The sequence below is a fragment of the Sinocyclocheilus grahami genome, unplaced genomic scaffold (genome assembly GCF_001515645.1).
Source record: "Sinocyclocheilus grahami isolate Dianchi unplaced genomic scaffold, SAMN03320097.WGS_v1.1 scaffold486.1, whole genome shotgun sequence".
In the NCBI taxonomy this organism is placed as follows: Eukaryota; Metazoa; Chordata; class Actinopteri; order Cypriniformes; family Cyprinidae; genus Sinocyclocheilus; species Sinocyclocheilus grahami.
The window spans coordinates 531,181-552,434 of NW_015505665.1; the positions used below are offsets into that span (position 1 = coordinate 531,181).

At 37.2% G+C, this 21,254-nt stretch overlaps 1 protein-coding gene across 2 annotated transcripts in view; it reads right to left on the bottom strand.

The window, feature by feature from the left end:
- LOC107553926 (transmembrane protein 161B) overlaps window positions 1-20,983 on the bottom strand; it is a 27,549-nt gene extending 6,566 nt beyond the window's left edge. The window contains exons 1-6 of one of the 2 annotated variants that reach the window (XM_016236269.1): window positions 20,774-20,850; window positions 8,307-8,410; window positions 6,925-7,011; window positions 3,792-3,889; window positions 3,507-3,663; window positions 1,262-1,413 (exon numbers count right to left, since the gene is read on the bottom strand). In XM_016236269.1, coding sequence (XP_016091755.1) covers window positions 1,262-1,413; window positions 3,507-3,663; window positions 3,792-3,889; window positions 6,925-7,011; window positions 8,307-8,410; window positions 20,774-20,776 — 601 coding nt within the window. In that variant the 5' untranslated portion in view covers window positions 20,777-20,850. Of the gene's footprint in view, window positions 1-1,261; window positions 1,414-3,506; window positions 3,664-3,791; window positions 3,890-6,924; window positions 7,012-8,306; window positions 8,411-20,773 lie in introns of both variants that reach the window. The other variant, XM_016236270.1, reaches the window with a different exon arrangement.
- Window positions 20,984-21,254: the final 271 nt, after the last annotated feature.

The window sequence follows — 21,254 nt, forward strand, 5'->3', positions numbered from 1 at the left end:
TATTCTAATTTGTTGAGATAGTGAATTGGTGGGTTTTTGTGAAATGTGAGCCAAAATCATCACAATTAAAAGAACCAAAGACTTAAACTACTTCAGTCTGTGTGCATATAATTTAATACACAAGTTTCACAATTTGAGTTGAATTACTGAAATAAATGAACTTTTCCACGACATTCTAATTTATTGAGATGCACCTGTAGAAAATGAGTGTTCAAACCTGTCCCTGGAGGGCCACTGTTCTGCCCTGCAGAGTTGAGCTCCAACCCTAATTCAAGGCAAGTGTTGCAGCTGGTTTGAACTAAACTCTGCAGGATACTGGTCCTCCAGGAGCAGGACTGATCACCCCGTTATAGACTACTGCCATTATAAAAGGCAAAAATCATTATAAGGAAATCAGTTTAAGTCAAATATTCCCTCACAGTGAAAATTTTCATTTCTGTCACCGCTGTAAACTAACCACTGCATAAAATATGAAGAATATGAAACACTTTGGGAGTCAGCTGTTCATGACAGGGCTAAACCAGCTAAGGTATTACGAGCACAAAAACACACTTAAGCAAAATATTGTCTAATTATTGCTATTGACAAAATCACAGAAAATCATATATAATTTTTTTGTCAATATTGCACATCCCTAGTCAGTCAAAGTGTTGATTTTGGACCAGGTTACAGGATCTATAGTGAAAATGACTACGGTGAGTAAGCAGAATAGTGTTCAGCTTTTAAAACCAAACAAACTGCAGCCTAATGCGTGGTTTAAATAATAATGCAAGAATGGCAGTCTGACCCTCACTAACAATAAGTGATGTGAGTGATTCAAATCAAAAAGATGAAAATGGTCTACAACATAAAAGCACGGCAACTGTCACGTTTTTACTCTAGTGGACAATATTGTCAGAAATTTAACTAGGCAGCTAAAAGCATTTCTTTTTGTATTTTTTATTTTTTGTCTGCATGTGGCCACACATTCCAGATGTTACGCGGCATCCCAAACAAAAATATGAGGAACAACGTCTTTCTGGAGACTGGCTGATGTATGATACAGTGAGTAAAGCAATTCAAATATGCAAGGGAAAACAGCTAATTATTTTTGTAAGTAATTAAATGTAGCCAGTATTAAATATTTCTACCAGCATGTTTTAATTTCGGACTATAAAAGAAATCCACCTTAAAACAAAATGGTCTCACATTCTGTTACTACATAGGCCTAATATAAAAAAAAGAAAGCAATATGCATAAAACCAACTTGACACTACTATACCTGTCTCGAGGCCAAATTCCAGGTAGTTCTCTGTGACAATAAGGATAGCCATGGCTTTCACAAAGAAGAAAAAGGCAAAGGTGATGCAGAGGGAACGCTCACCGCCCTCCTCTAGTCTGAAGTAGTGAGCCGTGAGGGAGAAAAGGATCTTCCTGAGAGAAACTGAAGCTAAGGAACATATTCACATGAGCACATTATACCAAAAACTGCTCTCCAAAAAATATCAGATAAAGGCTGGAATTAATTCTATGACTAATCAGAGAAATTTTCTGGGTTATAGTAATTTCTATACACTAGATGTCCACTGTAAGAGTTCAACCGAACACACATTTTTCCTTCATTTTTACACACTGGCACGTATGCAGTTAATAAATGTCAAGTTGGATTTCAACAGAATTTTCCTTTAAGAGCAATTACTCTACATACAAACTCTCTACACTACTGAAGCTGTCTGGGTTCTATTCAAATCTAAATGTCTCACATTTAGTGTCACAGCAGAAGAGAAATGCATTTAAAACACGCCTCATCAAATAGTGTCAAGGCTAATTTCCCTAAGGTGAGAAAAAAAATCTAATTTAAAAAGCAAGAAAAAAAAAAAAAGCCAAATGCAGACAGAAAACGTCTAGCTGCGCCTCTTTGTTACGATGCCTTTATGTGCCCATTTTGATTATACTGGTCTAGGGTCAATCATTCAACTTGTAGCTACGTCGTGCAAATCTGCAAGGCAAGCGGGCGGCCATCTGAGGAAATATTTCAGTGACCATCACTTTGACAAGGCCATTTTCCCCAGCACACACTCTCCACTGAGATCAGGAAAAATGGCTCCTTCCTGTCCACATTCAACCATTTGCACACATATAGACCTATCATCATCGTCATCATCTTCATCACCTTACTAGGCACCTTCCTTCCTTCCTCTCTTTTTCCCAGGCAAATCAGTCCAGTGGGCCGAGAAAATTGGGCCTCCAATCTTCGGTGGCAGGCTGAGCTAGGTAAAGGGCAGTGGCGAGCGGAGGGAGATTGATCTTTGTGGACTGTGCCGGGGTTAATGTGTGTGATTTGGCGAGGCACTAGAAGGGGAAAGTATCAGGTAAAAAAGGCAACAGGTGCAGCTTTCATCACTCACGGCTAGACTGTCCCTGCTTCGAGACTGTGAAAATTGAGCTTCTCCACAAGGGTTGTCATTTATATAGGATGTTTTAACATTTAGGGACTATGGACACGTTATTGAATAAAGTACTTTAAGGTTTCTACTTGTAGTTCTGTTAAAATAACAAACGGCTCCCTATGTAAGTCACATCATGTGCTGAGAAACTCTACTGTATTATGGTCCTCATGCAACCACGTTTAAATAACATGCCAAAGCTCTTATTAAACAATACTAATGAGTAAGACATTAATAATGGGTAGTTGACATGCTAGATGTCATCTATACTACATCATTCTATTATTACTAATGGCATTTGCTAAGCTTCTCCATTACTAATGCTCATATCTGTGATTAGTGATTTAAAAAAAAAAACTCCAAACCTAAAGTGTTACAGTATGGTGGCTAACCTCAAATCACCCTATACTAGCAACACATCTAAGCAACCACATAGCAACACCATAAAAAAAACAACCTACTATTGTTATGCTGATATTTTCACAAATAATACCAGTGAAATTTGCTTCAGAAAATGCAGACATCATGATTTCACGTTAATTACATTTTGACTATATGGGATGTTTACACATTTTAAAACAAATTTGCTAAAAAATGACTGAACTATTAAAATATTATTTTATATTATTATTAATAATTTATATAAATTTTTAACTGCCATTTAAATTATTTAAATTATTAAAATTTAATTATTTACACTACCATTTAAAAGTTTGGGGTCTGTATATGTTTTTTTTTGTTTTTTTTGGAAAGAAGTCTTTTACACTCACAAATGCTTTTGATTTATTTGATCAAAAATACAGTAAAACTGTAATATTGTAAAACTGTAATCACATTTTTAAATAACAGTTTTCTTAATAAACCCAAATGTTTGAATGGTATTGTATATCAATTTTAAATTGAAATCTTGATATAGGAAAAAAAAAATCTGTTATTAAAAATCCATGTCCATGTTATTTGTCAACAACACTAATAAATAATTACAGAAATTACAAGCAATGAAATATGAAAAAGGAAAAGCAATGCAACAGAGGAGGAGAGGAAACGCTCCTTCAGTATTTTAAGCTAGAAAGGGGATACGTGACAAAGGCCAAGACCAGCAGGCTCCACACCACACTGATGTTCATCTCCTCATTGGGCTCCGCCACACAGAAGTACAGCTCCGTGATGAGATACACCACTGTGGCAGCCACCGTGAAGTCCACCAACCACTGGAATTCAGGAAAGTAATGCAGAGCTAGACAAAAAAACAAAACAAAAACAACCAACAGACAAAAAGAGAAGCTTTAGAAACCCGTCTCACTAAGAAGATCCTTGAAGCTCAAGGATTCATTAGGTTTCATATAATGACAACAGGTGAGTTACCTAGTGTGTCCACCTCTGCAATGCTTTTAGTCTCCAGCTGAAGGTCGATGTCTTTGGGAATAGTCATTGGTTTGTTCTCTAAGTGCCCATTGTACTTCCTGAGAGAAGCAAAAGGTGAACATAGCACATATAATAGCACTGAAATCAGGCTAACCTGAAACACACCCACAAAAATTACCAAGGACATTTTGGGCCAAAAAACTAAATTGAGTACTAGAGTGCTATTTTTCTCCATTCACTTGCCAGTATAAATTGTATAAATTACATTAAAGTTGCTTTTTATTTATGCTTTGAATAAAACTGAATAGAAATACACACACAAAAAAGAAAGCACATTTTTCAAAGCACATTACTCAAAACATCTGGGCAAACATAAAAAATAATTAGCATAAATTTTTTTTTTTTTTAAATGTTCAAAGTGATAAGAGTATGCTCTTCCAAGAGCTAGCTGTTATCATCCTCTTCTGCTTAGATAAGATAATTTATTCAGGAGCATCTGGGCTACTTTTTCCATTCATTTATGATGTTTCAGCACTCTTGTAAGTGGCTTCAGTTGTAAGATGGCGGGGCTTCTCTGGCATTTAACCTCATCACACAATGCAATGTGTCACATGACTCATATCTCCTTCCTGGCAGTGTAAATTCTGATTGCTATGTGAAGTGGGATGTCATCATCAAGTTCAGGTGCTCCCAATTACATTTTAAAAGACACTTTTGTTTCATTTATTTTGTAATACTCGGATAACTTGTATAGGATGTCACAGTTTAAGTTGATTAAACTAGTAAAATGGTTTCATGCAGCTGTCATGACTACCTGCTCTTCACTTCACAATATAGCCTACAATGAATTAGTAATGAAGCAGCTGTGACTGTCAATGGAAATAATGTTATTTTTAACATTACTTAAGTAAAGACACTTTATTATCAATGTATACAATATAATTGATCATAACTCTTGTTGCGATACAAATTGATAACACTATATGTTGTAATAGCTTTTAGTAGTTGTTGTTGTAGTAGCTTTTATAATAGTTTGGCCCAAAGCTGAAATGTGCTTAATTTCCTTTAAAGGGGTCATATGATGTTGCTAAAAAAGAACAGTATTTTGTGTAATGAAATGTGTTTATGCGGTTTAAGGTTAAAAAAACACATTATTTTCCACATACTGTACATTATCGTTTCTCCTCTATGCCCCGCCTTTCTGAAACGCGTCTATTTTTACAAAGCTCATCGGTCTGAAAAGCAAGGTGTGCTCTGATTGGCCAGCTATCCAGTGCGTTGTGACCTGCCGAATACCTCAAGCGTGTGACGGAAATGTTACACCCCTTACCATACTGTGATGCCATGTCCCGGCCGGAGTGACAAGACAAAAACATTAAAACCCATTATAAATGAGGCATTTGTTGCATCCAGTGGGGACATAATTACGGATTATAATGATTTATAATGTCTTTTTACGCGTTGCGTTACATCGCACCGCGTAAACATAAAACCATGTCTGCATTTGTGATTGGAGAAATGACAAACAACAAGCGCACCAAGAGCTTGTAACACTCCAAAGAGAAAGGAAAGATTGAAATAGCATCATATGACCCCTTTAAAAAAATAAAAAATAAAATAAATAAAATAAATAAATATAAAATAATTTAAATTAAAAAATATATTAAATTTAAAAATAAATTAATTAAAAAATGTATCTATCTATCATATATTAACATCATAGAGTATCATCAAATTAAATGTAATACTAATCAGTTTTTAATTATGAATGCTCATAATTATAAATTAAAAAATATATTAAATTTAAAAATAAATAAATTAAAAAAATGTATATATCGATCATATATTAACATCATAGAGTATCATCAAATTAAATGTAATACTAATCAGTTTTTAATTATGAATGCTCATAATTATGACTACAAAATTTTTTACTTATATACACTCAAAGGCTTGCAGTTGGTAAGATATTTTAAAGTTTCTAATGGTTACAATCATTTAAAAAAATCCAGTAACAACAGTAATATTTATTCCTGTGATGGCAAAGCTGAATTTTCAGCTTCAGTGTCACATGATCCTTCAGAAATCATTCTAATATGCTGATTTGGTGCTCAAGAAACATTTCATATCAATGTTGAAAACAGTTGTGTTCCTTAAGATTGTGTGGAAACCATGATACATCTGTTTTCAGGATTTTTTTTTTTTTGATGAATAGTAAGTTCAAATAAAATAAAATGTAAATGTCTTTACTGTCAGTTTTGATTTTTAAAGTTTTTATTTTTATTTTTTACTTTAAGGGCCTTTAATTATTAACACTGAAGCTAAATTTATAATACAATTTCATTTATTCACAATGATGATCGAAAGCAAAAGAACATATCTGAGAAGCAGGTATCAACGTGTGGGATCTGCAACTTTGTCCGAAGGACAGCAGATTTTTCACAGTCTAACTGAGGACTCTGTCTCTATTGGCAACCAAACACCAGAGTTTGCACATTTTACTGGGGATTAGAGGAGCCCTCCTCGCTATTGAAATAGAGCTAAATCCACACAACGCTCAAATCAAACATATTTCCACCCATCTCTAATGCTGTCTGCATGACAAAGAATAAAGAAATGAATGTCAGGCTCTGCTGGGAATGTTGGGATATTGGAAAGGGGCACAGGCCTTAGCGTGAACAGGTCTAGTATGCAAGCTTCCTGCCCCGTGGCTCCAAGCCAGCTGAACCTGAGATTCTTGGACTTCTCCTCTGGGTCTCTGTTGTTTACATAGGTCAGTATGCACAATGGTGTTCAGCACAAAAGCACTGTGTGCATGGTAGTCTCTCTGCACTGGATTGCAGCATACCTGCCTGACAAAATGGCCCAAGAGCTCCCTGCAGAGCAAAAATGGGCTTTTGTCTGAGAACAGGAGGTAGGTATAATAGAGCTGACTATCAAAACTAAGCTGCTAGACACAGGCTAGTCTACCTTTTCAGGGAATTAGCATTGTATGCTTAGACCACTACAGAATATGGGCAACAAAGCTGCTTGATTTTTACCACTCTTTTGTAGCCACAAAATGTTCTTTGACACACAAAAGTCAATTGTGCACAAATCCAAAGAAACGTCCAACAACGATGCTGTGTTGTACCTGTCCTTCTTGCTCTTGCCTCCTTTCTGCTGTTTTCCAGCTAAGGTCCTCAGCTCATCTTCTGTGGGGTGCTGGTACCAACGCAGACTAATGAGACAAGAAGTATATCACCATCTCTGAAATACTGATTGCTCTTGAAAACCTATATATATATATATACACACACTACTGTTCAAGAGTTTGGGGTTAGAAAGAATTTATCAAGTCTCTTATGCTCACCAAGGTTGCATTTATTTGATCAAAAATACAGTAAAACAAATGTATTACAATTTAAACTCTTTTCTATTTTATTTTAAAATGTAATTTATTCCCAAAGCTGAATTTTCAGCAGCCATTACTCCAGTCTTCAGTGTAGCCTGATCTTTTAGAAATCATTCTAATATGCTGATTAAGAAACATTTCTTTTCATTATCTATGTTAAAAACAGTAGTACTGCTTAATATAATAGGAAACATTCACCCCAAAAATTAATTCTGTTATCATTTACTCTCAGTCATTCAGTTTCATACCTGTATGACTGACTTTCTTCTTCAGAACAGATAGAAAAGATATTTTGAAGAATGTTTTTATCCATACAATGAAAGTCAATGGGGTCTAAAGAATTCGCGAGTCAACCTATTGACTTTCACTGCATGGACCACTTTCATAATTCTTTTGTGGTGCCTTTGTGACCTTTTTTGAAGGTTGAAATCTTCCGTTCCGTCTTTTCCAGATCTTGTAACTGCATGGAAAAGAGCGACAACCGCAGCTTTCTGAATTTCTCCTTTTATGTTTCACAGTAGACAGAAGGCATACAGGTGTGCAATGAGGGTGAATGATCACAGAATTTTAATTTTCATGTAAACTATTTCTTCAAATTACTAAAGTTGTTTGATGGTAATAAAATTAGCAGATCTTTGGTGGCAAACATTTACCACAACCCCTTTGTTTAGAAACTGGCCTGTCACGAGCCCTGAGGGGGCTGTACTGCTTTCAGTTGTTTTTGCATGTTTACTTCCTAATGAAAAGTTAATTATGAAAGTCTCCTGGGCAACACTTCAAGCCCTGCACTCGAGCCAGAGTTTTCCCAAACTATTTTTGCAGCCAAAAACAAGCACAGATGAATTATTGAGCACATTTGGAAGAGCTGTTTACTCTGAACACATATGGCGCTAATTAAGGGGGGAAACAAGCGTGGCTTGTATTTTCGTTAGCGGTTCTCTTGGGTCGTAGAGCTTTTTGATGATACCCTTTGGTCTTACTGAAACACCATAATGATGCATTTTTGACGGGCCCTTTAATATGAACAATAAAACAGGATATGCTGTGTGCAAAGATGCCATTTTGGGTTGACTATCGAGAAGGATACCAGAGCAGCACAGTGGGCTGTACTTCGTCATTACCTGCCACTGCAGAGGAGCCATCGTGCAAAGGAATAGTGGGGTATGATCTTCTGAATCACGCTGGCCATTACCATGGTAACCACCAGCTGCACACTGATCACACCCTGAAGGGAAAGAGTGAAATTTTAGAACACTTTCAGATCGCACCAGCAAGAACACAGAACAGCATTCAGACTAGTAAAAAACTAGTAACTAACCTCAGTTGCCATTTTGGCAGGCCAGAATATATGATTTTGGAACCAAATTGGTAAAATTTGAGGAAGAATTTGCAGTCTTGATAAATGAGCATAAAAAGACTCCAAACACTTGAAATTTTCCTCCAGATACAGATTTAAGAAAAAAGCGCAATGTCCACAGCGCAATGAAAAAGTAATAGATTTGGTGATGTTGGCAAATGATGTTGACTTCCCCAGTCAATCACCTACTCTGTAATTGCCTTAAACACCCCAGCATCAAACTATCCCAGCTACAGCGTGGGAGGACCGCTGGCATCGATGGGTAATCTAACCATCCACGTGTGTAAGGCACAGTGTCCTGCCCCTATGTCGAGGAGACGGTGATGTGCATTTAAATGATCGCTGATCCGCACAAATTGCTATGCGCCTGGCTAGCCATTTCAAAAGTTACACAAAAGAAATTTACATGGCAACATGGCTGGCGTGTCACTCAGGAAGGGAGGAATCATGAATCAAATTGTACAGCAATTCAATCACAAGGCAGAAAACTAGAAAAGTATCTTAACTATTCCCTGATAATGTAATTTTGCAAGGTTGACTCTGTGAATTCTCTTCCTTGACTTTGGAGCCTAATTGTCAAGATTTGTGGTATATATTGGTCCCATGTTCTTGAAAAATCTAGTACAGTTTATTTCCAAGCACAACGGAGCACCTCAGGAATAGCCTAACAAAGTCACATTACACCAGTGGTTCTCAACCTTTTTGACTTTAAGGCCCCATTTTGTCCAAGACAGTAAAAATAAATAAAATCCTAGTAATTATGTCATTTTAATGTGTACATTTTAATTAATACAATTATGTTAATATGACTAACATATTTTCCGGAAAATAAGTCACACCGGGTCAAAATTGCATAGCTGAAAGAAAAAACTAAAACACAGGTAAGTCGCATCGGTGTATAAGTGACATTTTATTATTACATTCAGAAATATATCAGTATATATTATATATATCATAAAATCAGTAAATAAAATGAAATGCCTACAAACACTATAAATATGTATTGCATTTCCCCTCACAACGGTATTCAGAACAGAACAGAAATGAAAAAATGATAAAGCAACTTCTATGCGAAAAAATATGATCATTTAAATACTTTTAAGATTATTTGGCCCCCCTGAAAGCTTGCAGAGGCACCGTAGTGGACCCCACCTTCTGACTGAAAATCCCTGTATTAAACTATGGAAAATAAGTCACACCGGGTCAAAATTGCATAGCTGAAAGAAAAAACAAAAACACAGGTAAGTCGCATCGGTGTATAAGTGACATTTTATTATTACATTCAGAAATATATCAGTATATATTATATATATTATAAAATCTGTAAATAAAATGAAATGCCTACAAACACTATAAATATGTATTGCATTTCCCCTCACAACGGTATTCAAAACAGAACAGAAATGAAAAAATGATAAAGCAACTTCTATTCGAAAAAATATGATCATTTAAATACTTTTAAGATTATTTGGCCCCCCTGAAAGCTTGCAGAGGCACCGTAGTGGACCCCACCTTCTGACTGAAAATCCCTGTATTAAACTATCAACGAAGTTGACATTAAAAAAAAAAAAACAATTCACTGTATCTCTGGAAAATTAGGTTACAAATGCTCACAATATCCAAGATAAACAGTCTAAAAAGTACAGAAATGCCAATGAATTCAGTGCTTCAAAGGTAATAACCTTCGCAAATAGTCTTGAGTTTCTCAGTCAACTACATTCTCTGTACTCATTTCAACGATACCAGCATCAAACTATTCCTGTAATAGGATCAACAGCTGTGATATTTAAGTACTGCTGCCATTTAATTCACAATGAAACACTGTGAAGCTGTGAGTTTCTGAGCATCACTTTCACTATGAATAGCTCACTCTGTGTGCAGCATTAATGCAAAGCTTGCCATAAAAACTGAAACGCTATATTTCATTTATTTTATCCTGCTTTTCACCACTTTGACAAACGGCAATACCTGCACAGAAGCAGAGCCACACAATGACACAATAGCTATAATGTGGTGGTCTGAAACGCATGAAAGCAGCCGCATGCTTCTTTTCACTGCTGGTTACAGGCATCGAGAACCAAGATGATGCCAGACTACAATGTTTCCCTCACTTTACCTGAAACAGAAAGGCATCTCATTGCCATGTATACTATACAGCCCATAATAATGAATGTGAGACTGCCAAAAAAAGTGCTATTAAGTTGAAGCAATGGATGTTATTCTTACATCAGCTGGAGCGTACATTTACATTTACATTTTAAGTGCACATTTTTTTGCCATTTTATTTAAAGACACAGTAACATGATAAAAGAGCTTAAGAAAATCAACAGTTTTATTTGTGATTAACCTACATTATGAATAAATTGCATTTTATTGAGACATACATACAGTTTTATTTAGTATTTATTTAGATCGTTTGTGTATGTTTTTTTATTTTATTAATTTATCACATGTAATTGGCTTATTTAAAAAACATTATTTTACTAGCCTTTTTCTTTCACCAGTAACTGAGCTAAACCAGTAGCATCACAAAGAACTATGTAACTGCTGACTTGTATAGAAAGACTTAGACGTTGAGTGCGAAGAATGAGGTATTTTAAGTATGAGGGATTTTTAGGGGGTTCCTGAACGTAGAGTGGTAAAATTAATGTCCATACAACTATCAGTGTTGAGATGGGACACTTTCCAGTAGGGATGCAACAATAGAGTTAGCCCACCCACGGTTCAATACATACCTTCTTTTTTTAACCACAGTTTTCTGTTCGGTTCGGTTCTGATGGCTTGGCACGATTTGTGATTTAAAATGTGATTTTTATAACAAAAACCATATACATAATAAACACCAGGTTTGTTGTGTGTGTTTGTAAGGGCTGCACGATTTGGCCCAAAATGTTGTGCTTATATATTAATATGACTAATAAGAATTACTAAGAGTAATACTATTATTATTGCTAAATGAACAAAATAATAAATATCAATATTGTAATAACACATTCATTATTAAAAAAAAAAAAAAAAAAGTTAGTTAAAACTCCTGTACACTAGAGAAAAACATATATTATCATATGTCTACTTCAAATTTATTTTGAGATAAGTATTATTTTTCCTATTTTTAGCCAAAATAGAATGGAGTGGGCATTACTGAGCGCTATGAAAACGTCATATCGGTTTCATTCACGCTGGAAGCCGGAGGGTGCGCTCGCACAGAAACTCCAAAAATATTTTTTACAGATGTAAAAAAAACTGATGACGCTCCAGGAAATTCCTAATATATTTGCATCCAGCAATCGCTGTAACTGAATAAAAAGAAGATAGAAATGTTCTGAATGATAAAACATGAAGACAATAAACACTAGACTGCGACAATATATAGTTTATTTGTGTCCAAGCCATCTTGGGCATTTTCATAATAATTAAAGGTGCAGTAGGAGATCTCGGAAAATGCTAACTTTAGCCTGATATCACAGAAAGCGAATGTCCCACCCTCCCTGCAATCGTTGTCCAAAGCCACGCCCCCTGAACGCACATACGCTCACAGACCAGAATACCAGAGACAACATTACTACAATAGGCTACAGCGGTTCCCAATTCCATTTCTTGCACATTTCACATGTATCTCTTATCACGTGCGATATTTGTTCTATTCGACCGTAAGTGCCCTGCAAAGTGGACATCACCGGATATTCCGCCATGATTCCAGTTCGAAGGGAGCATATATATTCCATACAAAGGGCATTAAAGTGTGCGAGACGTAAAATTAAATAGTATTTATTTACAGAGGTATATTATGTCACACTTCTCTTCACTTTTCCCGCTCAGGGTGTAGGGAGCAAAGAACACCGTGTAGGGAGCATGTGTGACGGGGCTGACGAGACGTGAGACGTGTGGATCCATCTGCAGGCTTTATTAAAGAGACGTAGTACACAGGCAGGGTCAAAACACTGGCAAACAGGTATATGGCGGGCAAAACACAAGAATAGTCCTAGGGCTAGTGTAGGTCACCGATCAGCAGACAGAATCAAAGGGGCGAGAAGAGAGGGAGAAATCCAAGAAAACAGGCAAAGATCAGAAACCGCAAAAACAGGCAAGGCAAAACAAGGAAAACACTGAGACTCGGAAAGGGGTACAGGCTAAACAATACTCAGCCGAGAAATGTGGTTAGAGTGGGTGTTATATAGTGAGTGAGGTGATTAGAAACAGCTTTGTGCAATCAGTGCAGTGTGCAAATTGTGCAAAGAATGATGGGAAATGTAGTCCGGGGTGCTATGCAACAGTTTGTGTAGTGCGAGAGTCAATGAAATGGAAAGGGTGACCTCTGGTGGTGAATAAACAGAAGTCCATGGACTGAATTCGTGACAGCATGTCAATCGGAACACAGTTCATGCACGTAGCTCACTTCTAACGAGCTGGTTATCTGAATCGGGTGTGTTACTGTTAACTAAGCGAGGTATGCAAAATATGCAGAGCGGGGAGGCGCGAGGACTGGAATTTGGAACTGCGTTGGGCTACATCGTGTGTCATTCATCAGTGAGAAAACTTTATAGTACTACAATACCAGGAAGGAAGATCGGGTTGTTGATGTTTGTCTGCCATCCTCGCTCTGTCTGCACAGCGTGTGTGAACGTGCTGATGATGTATCCTGTCTGCGCGAACAGGGTGCGCAGAGGTATGCGAATACATAAGTTGACAGGCAGGTAGGAAAGCCAATTAAAACGCTCGGACCGAGCGTTTTGATTGGACGAACATTTCTTGATCCTATGCCTTCCACAGAATTTATAAATACAGATAAATACATTTAGACCACTTAACTTAATGATTGCTATTGGGATGTGAAGAGACTTTCAACCAGCATAACAAAAAATGTTTCTGAAGACAATCACCTATTGCACCTTTAAGTATATTTATAATCCATTTCTAATCGACATAGCCTTTATTACAGTATAGAACATATTTTCTGCCTCATTCTGTGAAAAAAAGCCACATCAGATCACAAGAAAAGAAAAGAAAAGATGTTATTTCAAACACTCAACTGATGCTGTGCAGCAAAAACGTGTTATTAAATTTTCTCTTTTGTTGGACAACAGGTTTAGAAATGCTTCTCATTACAAGTCATTACAAGAGATGTTTGGCATGTGTTACTTTTTCAAATGCATGTTATAAGCGACTCAAACTCTGTGTTTTGTGAAAATTATTTAAACGCAAAACCAAAAAAAAAAGTAAGGCACAGTGTCCTGCCCCTATGTCGAGGAGACGGTGATGTGCATTTAAATGATCGCTGATCCGCACAAATTGCTATGCGCCTGGCTAGCCATTTCAAAAGTTACACAAAAGAAATTTACATGGCAACATGGCTGGCGTGTCACTCAGGAAGGGAGGAATCATGAATCAAATTGTACAGCAATTCAATCACAAGGCAGAAAACTAGAAAAGTATCTTAACTATTCCCTGATAATGTAATTTTGCAAGGTTGACTCTGTGAATTCTCTTCCTTGACTTTGGAGCCTAATTGTCAAGATTTGTGGTATATATTGGTCCCATGTTCTTGAAAAATCTAGTACAGTTTATTTCCAAGCACAACGGAGCACCTCAGGAATAGCCTAACAAAGTCACATTACACCAGTGGTTCTCAACCTTTTTGACTTTAAGGCCCCATTTTGTCCAAGACAGTAAAAATAAATAAAATCCTAGTAATTATGTCATTTTAATGTGTACATTTTAATTAATACAATTATGTTAATATGACTAACATATTTTCCGGAAAATAAGTCACACCGGGTCAAAATTGCATAGCTGAAAGAAAAAACTAAAACACAGGTAAGTCGCATCGGTGTATAAGTGACATTTTATTATTACATTCAGAAATATATCAGTATATATTATATATATTATAAAATCTGTAAATAAAATGAAATGCCTACAAACACTATAAATATGTATTGCATTTCCCCTCACAACGGTATTCAAAACAGAACAGAAATGAAAAAATGATAAAGCAACTTCTATTCGAAAAAATATGATCATTTAAATACTTTTAAGATTATTTGGCCCCCCTGAAAGCTTGCAGAGGCACCGTAGTGGACCCCACCTTCTGACTGAAAATCCCTGTATTAAACTATCAACGAAGTTGACATTAAAAAAAAAAAAACAATTCACTGTATCTCTGGAAAATTAGGTTACAAATGCTCACAATATCCAAGATAAACAGTCTAAAAAGTACAGAAATGCCAATGAATTCAGTGCTTCAAAGGTAATAACCTTCGCAAATAGTCTTGAGTTTCTCAGTCAACTACATTCTCTGTACTCATTTCAACGATACCAGCATCAAACTATTCCTGTAATAGGATCAACAGCTGTGATATTTAAGTACTGCTGCCATTTAATTCACAATGAAACACTGTGAAGCTGTGAGTTTCTGAGCATCACTTTCACTATGAATAGCTCACTCTGTGTGCAGCATTAATGCAAAGCTTGCCATAAAAACTGAAACGCTATATTTCATTTATTTTATCCTGCTTTTCACCACTTTGACAAACGGCAATACCTGCACAGAAGCAGAGCCACACAATGACACAATAGCTATAATGTGGTGGTCTGAAACGCATGAAAGCAGCCGCATGCTTCTTTTCACTGCTGGTTACAGGCATCGAGAACCAAGATGATGCCAGACTACAATGTTTCCCTCACTTTACCTGAAACAGAAAGGCATCTCATTGCCATGTATACTATACAGCCCATAATAATGAATGTGAGACTGCCAAAAAAAGTGCTATTAAGTTGAAGCAATGGATGTTATTCTTACATCAGCTGGAGCGTACATTTACATTTACATTTTAAGTGCACATTTTTTTGCCATTTTATTTAAAGACACAGTAACATGATAAAAGAGCTTAAGAAAATCAACAGTTTTATTTGTGATTAACCTACATTATGAATAAATTGCATTTTATTGAGACATACATACAGTTTTATTTAGTATTTATTTAGATCGTTTGTGTATGTTTTTTTATTTTATTAATTTATCACATGTAATTGGCTTATTTAAAAAACATTATTTTACTAGCCTTTTTCTTTCACCAGTAACTGAGCTAAACCAGTAGCATCACAAAGAACTATGTAACTGCTGACTTGTATAGAAAGACTTAGACGTTGAGTGCGAAGAATGAGGTATTTTAAGTATGAGGGATTTTTAGGGGGTTCCTGAACGTAGAGTGGTAAAATTAATGTCCATACAACTATCAGTGTTGAGATGGGACACTTTCCAGTAGGGATGCAACAATAGAGTTAGCCCACCCACGGTTCAATACATACCTTCTTTTTTTAACCACAGTTTTCTGTTCGGTTCGGTTCTGATGGCTTGGCACGATTTGTGATTTAAAATGTGATTTTTATAACAAAAACCATATACATAATAAACACCAGGTTTGTTGTGTGTGTTTGTAAGGGCTGCACGATTTGGCCCAAAATGTTGTGCTTATATATTAATATGACTAATAAGAATTACTAAGAGTAATACTATTATTATTGCTAAATGAACAAAATAATAAATATCAATATTGTAATAACACATTCATTATTAAAAAAAAAAAAAAAAAGTTAGTTAAAACTCCTGTACACTAGAGAAAAACATATATTATCATATGTCTACTTCAAATTTATTTTGAGATAAGTATTATTTTTCCTATTTTTAGCCAAAATAGAATGGAGTGGGCATTACTGAGCGCTATGAAAACGTCATATCGGTTTCATTCACGCTGGAAGCCGGAGGGTGCGCTCGCACAGAAACTCCAAAAATATTTTTTACAGATGTAAAAAAAACTGATGACGCTCCAGGAAATTCCTAATATATTTGCATCCAGCAATCGCTGTAACTGAATAAAAAGAAGATAGAAATGTTCTGAATGATAAAACATGAAGACAATAAACACTAGACTGCGACAATATATAGTTTATTTGTGTCCAAGCCATCTTGGGCATTTTCATAATAATTAAAGGTGCAGTAGGAGATCTCGGAAAATGCTAACTTTAGCCTGATATCACAGAAAGCGAATGTCCCACCCTCCCTGCAATCGTTGTCCAAAGCCACGCCCCCTGAACGCACATACGCTCACAGACCAGAATACCAGAGACAACATTACTACAATAGGCTACAGCGGTTCCCAATTCCATTTCTTGCACATTTCACATGTATCTCTTATCACGTGCGATATTTGTTCTATTCGACCGTAAGTGCCCTGCAAAGTGGACATCACCGGATATTCCGCCATGATTCCAGTTCGAAGGGAGCATATATATTCCATACAAAGGGCATTAAAGTGTGCGAGACGTAAAATTAAATAGTATTTATTTACAGAGGTATATTATGTCACACTTCTCTTCACTTTTCCCGCTCAGGGTGTAGGGAGCAAAGAACACCGTGTAGGGAGCATGTGTGACGGGGCTGACGAGACGTGAGACGTGTGGATCCATCTGCAGGCTTTATTAAAGAGACGTAGTACACAGGCAGGGTCAAAACACTGGCAAACAGGTATATGGCGGGCAAAACACAAGAATAGTCCTAGGGCTAGTGTAGGTCACCGATCAGCAGACAGAATCAAAGGGGCGAGAAGAGAGGGAGAAATCCAAGAAAACAGGCAAAGATCAGAAACCGCAAAAACAGGCAAGGCAAAACAAGGAAAACACTGAGACTCGGAAAGGGGTACAGGCTAAACAATACTCAGCCGAGAAATGTGGTTAGAGTGGGTGTTATATAGTGAGTGAGGTGATTAGAAACAGCTTTGTGCAATCAGTGCAGTGTGCAAATTGTGCAAAGAATGATGGGATATGTAGTCCGGGGTGCTATGCAACAGTTTGTGTAGTGCGAGAGTCAATGAAATGGAAAGGGTGACCTCTGGTGGTGAATAAACGGAAGTCCATGGACTGAATTCGTGACAGCATGTCAATCGGAACACAGTTCATGCACGTAGCTCACTTCTAACGAGCTGGTTATCTGAATCGGGTGTGTTACTGTTAACTAAGCGAGGTATGCAAAATATGCAGAGCGGGGAGGCGCGAGGACTGGAATTTGGAACTGCGTTGGGCTACATCGTGTGTCATTCATCAGTGAGAAAACTTTATAGTACTACAATACCAGGAAGGAAGATCGGGTTGTTGATGTTTGTCTGCCATCCTCGCTCTGTCTGCACAGCGTGTGTGAACGTGCTGATGATGTATCCTGTCTGCGCGAACAGGGTGCGCAGAGGTATGCGAATACATAAGTTGACAGGCAGGTAGGAAAGCCAATTAAAACGCTCGGACCGAGCGTTTTGATTGGACGAACATTTCTTGATCCTATGCCTTCCACAGAATTTATAAATACAGATAAATACATTTAGACCACTTAACTTAATGATTGCTATTGGGATGTGAAGAGACTTTCAACCAGCATAACAAAAAATGTTTCTGAAGACAATCACCTATTGCACCTTTAAGTATATTTATAATCCATTTCTAATCGACATAGCCTTTATTACAGTATAGAACATATTTTCTGCCTCATTCTGTGAAAAAAAGCCACATCAGATCACAAGAAAAGAAAAGAAAAGAAAAGAAAAGATGTTATTTCAAACACTCAACTGATGCTGTGCAGCAAAAACGTGTTATTAAATTTTCTCTTTTGTTGGACAACAGGTTTAGAAATGCTTCTCATTACAAGTCATTACAAGAGATGTTTGGCATGTGTTACTTTTTCAAATGCATGTTATAAGCGACTCAAACTCTGTGTTTTGTGAAAATTATTTAAACGCAAAACCAAAAAAAAAAGTAATTCACAAGCCCGTGTTGAACCATGCATGTCGTATACCTAACGGTTAAATTTTATATTGAGAATTGTGGCATCCCTGCTTTCCAAGCAACTTCTCTTTATTTGACTCAAACCATCAGAAACGTGTCACACCCTGGACATTCCCTTTAAAAGCGTGACATAAAAAATGTGCCGCCTCCCATGCTGGGGAAGTTTGATCCGTCAGTGTAAGTCACCATGAGAGGTTGGGGCTGGAGAGGTAATTGAAGCAGCATGGGACACTTATCTGCCTCACTGGCAGTGACCTGGACAGCACAGGGGCCAAATGAGCTCTGAAGGGGGACAGTGAAAATAACCAGCAGGTCTAGAAGTTCAGTCACCATATGAGATAATAGTCAGGAAGAGAGTTGCTCTGGCAAAGTATGGATTTTGTGCTCTTCAAAAACAGCCTGTGGCGACGCCTCAAAATTCGAGATTTTGCAATTAATTTTCTTCCATTACCCAAGTATGCACTGATACATTGTAAATTATAATTTAACCATGCACAAAGACTAATGCTTGTGTGAAAAAAAACTGGCATCAATCTAAAACTGATATAATAGCATTATCATTAAATGATTTATCAATTACATGATCGTACCACCACATACATTATACGAACCACACTATAATGTAGTGGTCACTCCAGACCTATAAGTTCTGCTGAGAGTTAAATATTAATGAAGCATTTGCAGAAGTTTCCTAAGTTTTAGTCATAGGGCCATGTACAGGAACTTAGTGCACAAGACTGTGTCAGGTCTGAGCAGTATTTAAGGCTAAGTGTAGCCTATCTAATCAATCACCGTGTTCAGGAACTCCTATATGCAAGACTTCAAGGAAAACTTTCCTGTGTAGGTTTATCTAGATATAATTTGGTAGTAAAACATGTTGCACATTTTATTGGTGCAGAGATTAGTATGTGTATTTTGTAAAACATTTGCAATGGCTCTTTATCACCTACACAGGGGCTACTGAACAGACATTTAGAAGTTTATTTTAAAGTGCAAAGTATTGGGGGAAAAAATCATGCTCTGTAAAAACAATTTTACAACACCATTGGGTAACTGACAGTTCTACACAGACTTACAGTTTATGTGCCCACTTGATTGGGCTACTGAACAGACATTTAGAAGTTTATTTTAAAGTGCAAAGTATTGGGGGAAAACAATTTTACAACACCATTGGGTAACTGACAGTTCTACACAGACTTACAGTTTATGTGCCCACTTGATCACTTGGGCCAAATACAGGAAATATGTCATGTAAGTAGTCATGTGCAATTGTGCATAGACCGTAAGTGTGGGTATTGGGACAGGCCTATAGTTCCCATCTTTAATTGAACAGTTAGGGGTTAAATCTGGATAATTTATAGTTAAAGGGATAGTTGACCTAAAATGATAAATCATCTGTCATCATTTAGTCACCCTCATGTCATTCCAAACCTGCATGACTTTCTTTCGTCTGTGGAACATAAAATCATATATCATGCAGAATGTTTGTTACAGTCTCCATTCATTTCCACAGCCCTTTTCAATTCAACTAGCGTTAATGGTGAGTGAAGCATGCCATCTCTTTATGTACAGAAATACATTTTCCACAGGTTAGACACTTGAGGCTGAGAAAAAGATCAGATGTTCATTTTGGAATGAACTATCCCTTTAAGATACAAGTCATTTGTAATGGTTCTGAGGGTAAGCTCTTCCATGATGTGATCCAGTGGAGGGCATTCTGAGGTCAAAAGCTCACCTGCACCAGGTGAGGCACATCCCTCTTCTACTAGCAAAACTATCACGTGATGTCCGTCGAGTCCAGCATTTACAACTACCATTAAAATGCCATTACATTATATCATTCTTAATTACTGTTTAAAAAAACTCGCACACATTTACACCCATAGGATGCAATGGACTCAATCCTACTAAAGAAATGGCTCAGACCTAGAAGCACAACTGCAGGCATCCGACACCAGAGCGAACAAATAAATAAAACCTCCTCTCGATATAATTTTAAGATACAAGTCATTTGTAATGGTTCTGAGGGTAAGCTCTTCCATGATGTGATCCAGTGGAGGGCATTCGGAGGTCAAAAGCTCACCTGCACCAGGTGAGGCACATCCCTCTTCTACTAGCAAAACTATCACGTGATGTCCGTCGAGTCCAGCATTTACAACTACCATTAAAATGCCATTACATTATATCATTCTTAATTTCTGTTTAAAAAAACTCGCACACATTTACACCCATAGGATGCAATGGACTCAATCCTACTAAAGAAATGGCTCAGACCTAGAAGCACAACTGCAGGCATCCGACACCAGAGCGAACAAATAAATAAAACCTCCTCTCGATATATATTTAGCATGCATTAACGACAGCACGACAGTAACGGTCCACTCAGATGCGGTGATCACTTACCATATTGATGTTGCAGTGCAGTGATAGATCTCAAAGCCGGCTGACACTCTGAGCACCCCTAAGCGGAGATCCAGCGGCACGGAGCACATAAGCCTGTCTTGCGGGGCTGTTATCTGAGAGTACTGTGTTGACAGGTAAAATGAAGACCTAAACAAACATCCCACTGATCGAGCCGGGCTCCACTGTGTTTTCAACTGCAGTAGAGGTCACGCTCAGTCTCTCTGTGCCGAGCTGCCACTTGACAGCCTGTACGGTTTAATGACCGCAAGAGCTCCCTGATAATGAATATTTGTGTCACAGTGATATTTCGGATTGATAAACAACATGCATGCTCGTACATATCCACATTATTTAGTATGTTAGAAACGATAACGTTGTATTGTTGTCAGTTTTAAAACAGGCAATAATTTGGGCGACTTAGGGATCTTGCAGGACCCCTTCACCGGAAGTAGTGAAAGGAGCACATGTGACGTTTTCCTAC